At 35.5% G+C, this 9300-nt stretch overlaps 1 protein-coding gene across 1 annotated transcript in view; it reads right to left on the bottom strand.

Moving 5' to 3' along the window:
* Positions 1-8364: 8364 nt before the first annotated feature.
* Positions 8365-9300, bottom strand: part of LOC128221401 (uncharacterized) — a 9366-nt gene continuing 8430 nt past the window's right edge. Inside the window, exon 4 of the mRNA XM_052930012.1 lies at positions 8365-8444. Within this exon, the coding sequence (XP_052785972.1) occupies positions 8365-8444 (80 nt within the window). The remainder of the gene's footprint in view (positions 8445-9300) is intronic.

A 9300-nucleotide genomic window follows, 5' to 3' on the forward strand; every position in this document is an offset into this window, starting at 1 on the left:
TATATATATATATACACACAGATGAAGAGGCTATCACTCTAACAAATGAAGTCAACTTTGTTAGAAATATTTAAATATGGCCAAGACCACAGTTATTTTTACTACATGTTTTATAAAGACTCTAGCCTGGATTTTCACTTTAAAACAGTCTTTGCATATAATACTTTTCAAAAACAGACTTCAAAACTACTATAGTTCAACTTCAGGCTATATGCAACACATACTGAAAGTTTGGTAATTATATATTAAACACTTAAAGAATGAGACAAGTATTAGCACCGGTGTAATTTTCAAAAAAAGCAGAAATAGCCATTTCCATCAAATGGTAAGCCGCAAACCTTTGAAGAGCCATTATTTCCTTATGCATTGAAATAATTTGACCATGAAAAATTTGCATTGTAGCTTTCAATGGTGTTTATAAACTGAACAACACCACAAAAATGGACTGCCTTCTCTTTAAGATTTTTTTCTAAGCAAAATCAGATTTTTCCACTTTATCATTTTAGTGTTCTATATAAAAAAAAACATAAAGCCAAACTGAAATGCTCCAATTTGTCAAATTTTTGCTTTTCTGGCCCACTTCTATACATAGGTAACAGAACTGTTCAGTTTGAAAAAACATAATTTAGTGATTATGTGTTTATAGACAGTCTAAACATCACTATATGCCAAGCTGATTGCCTTCGGGACAAATGGCGCAACAAAGGAAATTGCCAAAAAATGCCAAAACTGAAAGATTCATGACAACTGCTAGTGTTTTCATATGTGAGGTGGCCACATGATGTAAAAAATGCAGATATAGCATTACTATGCCCATTTTTTTATTTATTTTTTTACTTTAAGTATCTGTTTTGAAGGCTAGATTTGGCATAAATTTAAGAGTACAGCACTTCACCGTTATTTATAAGTTGCTGAATTATAACTGATTTGCTATAAATCTTACTTTTTTGAATCAATTACACACAAACAGGTAGTACAGAGTTGACTAACATCTTCATTCTTCTGAACTATTGGATTCAGAGCTGCATTTCCTGGGTTCAGAATGCAGGACTACTGCCGGTGGAGAAAAGCTGAGGCTAACTGCAGCTTACTCGCACATCATAATCTGCAAGCAAGACACAAAAGCAATGTTTAACACAGAATAAAATCTGCTACTACTGTTTAAGTATAAAAAAATACCTGCAAACACTTAGTCAAGGCATACACAACCTTTTAGGTAGTCATAAATGTGATAAATATGCAGAGAAGTTCATGAATACAAAAACAATCAGGACAAAATTTATGAAATATATAGTCATTTGGACATTTTACAATCAGTTTTTAACAATAACAAGGTTAATCTCAACTAATTGTCAGTACTCATATGCATGATGCATTTTGAATGTTTTGAACCAGACATGCTTAGAATTCCTTCTTACTTGGAGACGGTATTCCTTTCTTGGAAATCCTTGCCGAGAAGGTATGGAAATCCATCACAAGACCACGTTTTGACCAGCATTGGTTATTTTGTCCTTGAAAATACCTCCGTGGCTTCGGCAACCAGGCTTTCTATAAAAATAAACAATAAATTAGTGTTTTTATGGTATTTTGAGTGTATTTAGGTTCTTTTTCTTTAGGCATGAAGGGAAAAGGCTCTATTCAACAGACTTGATTAGCACATCTCTGGCATACCAGTTTAAATTGATGGGTTCAACATTCAAGTGTTTCACCGCGACCAAAAGTGGCTTAAGACAGGTGCGATTAAGCCAACACTTGGCGAGAAACCCAGTATCGAAACATGTTGCCTATGTCACTTGCCATCAGGAAACTTGGAATTGACAACCCCATATCTTTTTGGACCGTGCGTGAGATTTCCTTACCATATGCTGCGGCCATTTGCCTTTTGGCATTTGGCTGCGCTTTTTCATTGAGCAAATTTATGTTGTTGAATCTTTAAAAGTCCTTCAATTTATACTTTGAAATTGAAAGTGGGGCTTTCTTTCATTAGGTACACACCTTTGGAACTATTTCTAAACAAGAATTTGAAAGTGAAAGGTCAAGACGGAATAAGGCTACAAGGCTACTAGTTCCACAGGCAATGATTTTTACAATTTTTACACTGAAAACTATCATTTTTTGCAAAACAGTGTCAAATTATGTTAAGCTCTATGCAAAAAGACCAGCTGATAATTCTCTTTCATTAAACTTAAAAAATTATTCATACTTAAACACAAGCACTTTTTTTCTGTATTAACATCCGGATCTTGGTCAACGGGGGGGGGGGGGGCAGATAGCTGTGTTGTTGAGCCATATATAGAGGATAATTGTTGAATATCAGTGTAAGGTTGAGGATAATTATTGAATGTCTCTGCAAGATTGAAACATTAGGCTACTCATTTTTTGTTATGCTTAGTCTTTTTTAAGGATTGATCGCTCTTTTGCTTGCGTTTATGCTGTATGAACGCAGTAGGGCACAAGAGCAAATTCCATGAAGCGCGCTAAGGCTTCTTGGTAGTTTGCTCGCTTGAAGAACTGCGTTCATACAACATAAATTTGTGCAAGAATAATAATTTTTATTTCGATCAATACTTCAATTTAAAAAAAATAAATAGTCATTACGATTTCCAAATTGCAGTATCTTCACAATTCAGTATTTGTTCTTAAAGAAATATAACAGATAATTGCATTGGTATAAAATAATTGCTGATAAATGTAACCTCGTACATCATTGGTTAAATGATGTCACGCTTATGCAATCAGAGCACAATATTGAAATAAAAAATGATGTCATAACAGGCGAATGTAAATATCAAAGAGCAAGTAACATACTGGAAATTGTCTATGTTAAGAAGCTTGTCTTATTTTGTTTCAGGGTAAACTTTGACTAATGTCCAATTAATTTCCAAATTTATTGCCTCCAGTTAAACAAAATATGGTAATACCTGCATTGCTGAACATCAGTCCACAGTTGTTATGTCAAAAACCAGGTTGCATGGATACGTTATGAAATACAATAAAAAATGTTGGTAATTTGTGCAAATCTGACAATCACATTTACAAGTAATTTACACAGGAATCTAATTGTCCTTTTGTAACACAACTTCTTTATGACCAAACATATTGCTAAGCATTAATTAGTATCACTGTATGTACATGTACGTCATGTATATTTGCCCAAATGTATGGAAATATTTTATAACAGGTTTAAGCTAAGCACACTAGTTTCATTTTGGTGTAACTTCCTTCATTAAGATTTAATGAGTTTCTCGACTATACAATGAAATTATGTTTTACACTATCATTATAAGCTATTTCTTGTTTTGTAAAATCAAGTTTCAGAAATAAATTTAGTTATTTGCACTAAGATATTTAAGCCGGTAACGCTTAAGATTTATCAAAAAATTGGGCCTTATCACACGCAGATTTGAGTGAATGGCAGATGGTCTTGACAGTCTTCACAGTGAACGACACAAGCTTTTTTCAATCTGGCAACGGTGTCTGAGGCATCTCATTTAGAACAAGCATGACATTTGACACAATGGCTATTTATAACAAATTTGACCATGAGATTAAGTCTGAGCAAGCCAGTACAGTCTGACTTACCATTTTGGTGAAAAGTTGCTAAACGGCGATGTAATTTGAACAAATATAGTAACACATTATTTCTTTAAGGAGCAGGTCTAAGAAAAGGCATGCCGGTCTTAATATAGAGGTGCATGATATAGAGGTGCAGTTGTATTCATGAAAGAGGTGCACCTCCATTTTAAAGTTTTAAAATAAATGTGCTTCTATATTTACAACAGCACATGGATATAGAGGTGCACATCTAAATAAGATACAGGTATACCTGTAAAGTAAGCAGATTTTAGTAACATTCTCCTACTAAGCCATGTTGTTTCATGGAAAGGGTGCAGCCCTTCCCATCCATGGTTTAAGACGCAACTCTCACTCAGCCATTGTGATGCTTGGCGGGATTGGTCTCCTGTCCGACACCCTGGACAGAGTAATTAGTTACAATATTTCAAACAATCTTAGGCCAACAGAAACACCATCGGCCTGCATTCGCCCATTCATTTTTCAATCACAATCTCGCACTCCACCATGGTTTTGCTTGGCAGGAGGGGAGACCCCTCCCGCACCCTCCCCGCCCAACCTTAAAGTTACTCTCTGTTACATTTTCATGGTGTTGCTTGCCAGGACAACCCTGCCACACCATTCCCATCAATGTTTTTCATCTCTCAGCCCTGCTGTTTGTTGACAGATGTTGACACCTTTTTGTCCATCGTTATTTTCAAAATATCTGAAATGGACATGATCTTAATCCGCACCTAGTTCACCTAAATAGCCGTCAACGAGTCTTTTGACGATTTCTTTTACTATGGCAGACTCGTGACGTCCACCATCCCAGCAATAAGTAGCGAACGGTCATTGCGCAGAAATTCCTCGAGGCCACAATTTTGAAATTATCTCCGTTATTAATTCAAATGTCTACGAAAATAATATTGCCTACTATTAAACCCATTGTTATTCATCTCATTATGCCAAATAACATGTTCAGATATCATAAACACATGTGTTGTTCGTTTATCAAGTATCCAGATATCCGTAAATCTGGGACAAATCTGACAGGTTGTGTATAGTTTAGAACGGTATTTGTGACCCAGAATACGGTGTATTTATGTAAAAATAACGACTCTAATGACAAATTCAATCCTGTTTAGATCAATGTCGGGTATACATGTATATTGAACAATTTTGTCACTATTATTCAACATCGATGCATAATATTATTATATATTATTTCGCCCGGTGTTAAATGGTAGATAGTTGTAGCGTTACAGGGATACATAAGAAATGTCAAAATAATTAATAAAGTATCCCTGAACGCTCATTATTGTAGTTAGATCCGCACCAAATCCAGTCTATCACTTTTTCCAGTCACAATTTCTCACTCAGCCATATTGTTGCTTGGCATTAGAGGACACCCCTCCCGCACCCTCCCCGTCCACCTTTTGAGTTAATCTCTGTCACACAAACAAGGTATTGCATGGCAAGATGGAAAACTCTCCCCATCTATCTTTTTGGTAAAATCCCGTACATATCTATGGTGTCAGCCCGCTAGCTCCCTTTCAACATATTTAGTCACAATCTCTTATCCCCCATTGTGTTGCTTTGCCCGAGGGGTCACCCCTCCCGCACTCTTTTTTTTACAACCTTTCAAACTTTCATACAAGCTGTGGATCAAAGAAAACCATTCATCTTTGCAGTCACTCTCACTCACAAAGCCATGGTGTCGGACCGCAACCGTCCATTTATCTTCAATCTTACCCCTCCCGCACCTCCCCCATCCAACTCCAATCGTCCAGTGATTTCTGAACTGGTCAACAGTATGTCATAAGTTTATGAAATTGATACTACTTCTTTTTTATGATTTACTGAATAGTTTTTTACAAAATAATCATACCTGTTACATGTACGTGAAAAGCTCTGCTATGTGTACCGGTGTAATCCATGGTCGCAATTAAATCGGTAATCCAATAGGGATAAATTCTTAGCAATTTCTATCTGATCAACAATTGTCAAACATTTAAATAGTAGGGTAAAATCCATAATGATAACTACCGGAGAATAAACTTTCAGAATAGTGACCTTCGTTAAGAATGGTAAACAATGCGTATGAATATCTTTAATGAACAAATGAATACAATATATAAATATCCGACAACCTATGACTTATTTGTCTTTGTGTCTTAACCAAAAGTATTCATAGTAATTTTTTATAAGCATACATTGAACAATTTTGAAAATTACTGGGGCGCTAATTCGCATCTCGTAGTTTCAATTTTCATGAGACTTTTTCTTCACGGAAACGGCCGATTTTGCGATGACCAAAACTACCGAACACAGTGTCGTCACGCTCTGATGAAATTTTGGTTACCGGCATGCACACGCTCAATATGGTTTATGAACAGAAAAATACTGGTTCCATCATCTTTACGTCTTTTTTTTCAGGCTCATAGTGGCTGCACTCTTGAAAGAAAGTAGTGCTAAGTGTATATGTGCATACATGCAGCCGTAATAGGGCTCTGCCGAGCTTCGCTCGATTTAGATCCCGCATTACACTATAGTACTGGTGATGAACATCAAGACATACTTATAATGTGCTTATAATGAGTATGTACTTAGCCGTATGAGCTTGTTGTCACCCTATGTTCATGGTGTCGGTGACACACACACTTTCACTCCGATAACGCCCAGCGTATATAAAACTAGTGTCTGCTGTGTTTCATGTTATAACAATTATTTAGGATATTGTATGAGATCGATGTTTTTTTCTGTTCATGACGTCATTTCATGTAAAAAAACTTGATTAAGGAGAACCTGAGAATAAACTGTCAGAATAGTGACCTTCGTTTAGAATGGTAAACAATGCGTATGAATATCTTTAATGAACAAATGAATACAATATATAAATATCCGACAACCTATGACTTATTTGTCTTTGTGTCTTAACCAAAAGTATTCATAGTAATTGTTTATAAGCATACTTTGAACAATTTTGATAATTACTGGGGCGCTAATTCGCATCTCGTAGTTGTAAATTTCATGAGACTTTTTTCTTCACGGAAACGGCCGATTTTGCGATGACCAAAACTACCGAACACAGTGTCGTCACGCTCTGATGAAATTTTGGTTACCGGCATGCACACGCTCAATATGGTTTATGAACAGAAAAATACTGGTTCCATCATCTTTACGTCTTTTTTTCAGGCTCATAGTGGTTGCACTCTTGAAAGAAAGTAGTGCTAAGTGTATATGTGCATACATGCAGCCGTAATAGTGCTCTGCCGGGCTTCGCTCGATTTAGATCCCGTATTAAACTATAGTACTGGTGATGAACATCAAGACATACTTATAATGTGCTTATAATGAGTATGTACTAAGCCGTATGAGCTTGTTGTCACCGTATGTTCATGGTGTCGGTGACACACACAATTTCATCACTCCTATAACGCCCAGCGTATATAAATAGTGTCTGCTGTGTTTCATGTTATACAATTATTTAGATATTGTATGAGATCGATGTTTTTTCCTGTTCATGACGATCATATCATGTAAAAAAAACTTGATTAAGGAGAACCTGGCCGAAACGTTGTTTCAATAATTATGTTGAATATATTTCATTACGTTTAATAATTTAATGAAATACTTTGCATTGTTGTGAAGTCGACGTCATTTATATTCGCTGGTATCTCACTACTTTTTTCCTGCATGTGTCGTATCCGCTTTCGTTTTCTCAATCGTTACTGTTGTAGTATCTTGCGTTGTTTCTTGAATAGAAACAGTTTCGATTGACAACGTCGCTACGCCTTGTGCTCCGTGATACGGTTGAGGTTGAATCTGTCATGCAGACAGTATTAGTATGAATTATATGAAACCATAATAAATACTACGGATAAGATATTTAGAAACGATACAACGAAACTCAATGACAAACCAAGCATCCAAAACACTTTATAAGAACTCTTATACTAGGCAAACAGCCTCACGGTAGTTATCGAATCAAAGGTTCATATAGTGATTGTTAAAACATAACGCAACAGCCTATTACATACAATGGCACATCGTAGCCGCCCGACGCTAGATTGTAAACCGCTTTGCTACGCGTTATTTCATATTTCTACGATTTCTCAAATTGATGGAGTGTACATTCGGGTAAGTCTTTATGTTGGCAAAAAGACAATTGTTTGAACTCGAAATTTTGATGCATACCACTAGCAGTAGTCGTGTACTTTAAGAATATTTAAATTCCATACAATATAACGATATGTTTAACCAACTGAAATCATATGTTGTGGTTCATCTTTAAGCAAACGAAATGTGATATTTACAACGGAACTTAACATTGATTTAAATAAAGCAACAGTCTATGTTAAGGCAAATATCACTCACAGTATATTGCACAGTAAAAGCTGTTATTGATTTTAGTCAGTTGAAGTGGAAAATATGCAGTGGCTGGCACATTAAAAACTATGTTGTATCCCACTAAATAACATAAATATTTTCTGACGCCAATTAGATGGTTATTCATCTGAGTAAGTATACCATTTATTTTATAAGTTTATTAGTGTTTTACTATTGAACCGACTAATTTTTGCCGTAATCTTTTTATTATATGCACTTTATAAATTGCGTCGGCTTTGATCCACATGGCCATAATTAACATTTTTAGTTAAGAAAGACCTATTTTAAAGCGTTAAAATGAAAACAAATGCGGCCGCATTTATACAAAAAAACAATCTCGAAGGACCAGCGAGTAATCATAATTACAATTCAACTTGCTCGTACCTGTTTCAGTCCGGCTAGGCTTGGATTCCCTTATCCTTATTTGGTTGCTTTTGATAGTTGATCCATTATCTGCAAACGCGCATTCCCATCGTCCCCGCTATGCACTGACGGCTCCACTAGGGGATTACAAACGTAATTTGATCATTATATCAGCGGGCGTACGAACACATATGGTTATATTTTCAGTTAAGTACTATGTCCGTATTACCACTTCACTTAAGCTGTATAATAGCAATTCAAATCTGAACAATGGACCCTTAGTTTTGAAAAAAAATATATTATAGGTACATTTACTCAGATACACATGTATTCGTATTCGAAAAGCGATAGTACTATACGTTTGTTGATAGTATAGCCCCTTATAGATCGACTTCTTTACACACGAGGAACATAAAAATATGTTTGTCATTTTGACCAGAAACGCATTGTTCTACGAGGCGGAAGTTGAGGTCCATTAAGATTTTGCGGTCGATATAAACTGCATATTTAACAGCTAATAAAGAACTAATTGGTTTTATTATATGATACCGCATGATCTATTATGATGTCCTTCAACTGATTTTGATAAACACTGTACTTTCTATATATGGACATGTCAATATGGCGTTTATGAAGTGGGTTTCCGCGTTATTATGGCGTCATATGATTCTGGTTATTATTGTGTTAATATTCTGTCTACAAAAGTAGCTCACGGTTTATTAATATACCCTTGATAATAAACTTTGGAGTTTGAAACAAAACTCAATACATTATTCAGAGGTTTATGGTAATGACTAACAGGCACTAAACAAGTGACGAAAGACGCTACAAAACAACACATGACATACAATAAATGACTTACACATATGACATTCAAAACATGATAGACAACGTGACTCTATTTATATGTATTATACCTTACATAAATGTGTCCTTTCTTTGGGTATATAAATTGACCGGTCCCGTATATCAATATGTTTTAATAACAATCAA

This window comes from Mya arenaria, chromosome 16 (genome assembly GCF_026914265.1).
Source record: "Mya arenaria isolate MELC-2E11 chromosome 16, ASM2691426v1".
NCBI lineage: Eukaryota > Metazoa > Mollusca > Bivalvia > Myida > Myidae > Mya > Mya arenaria.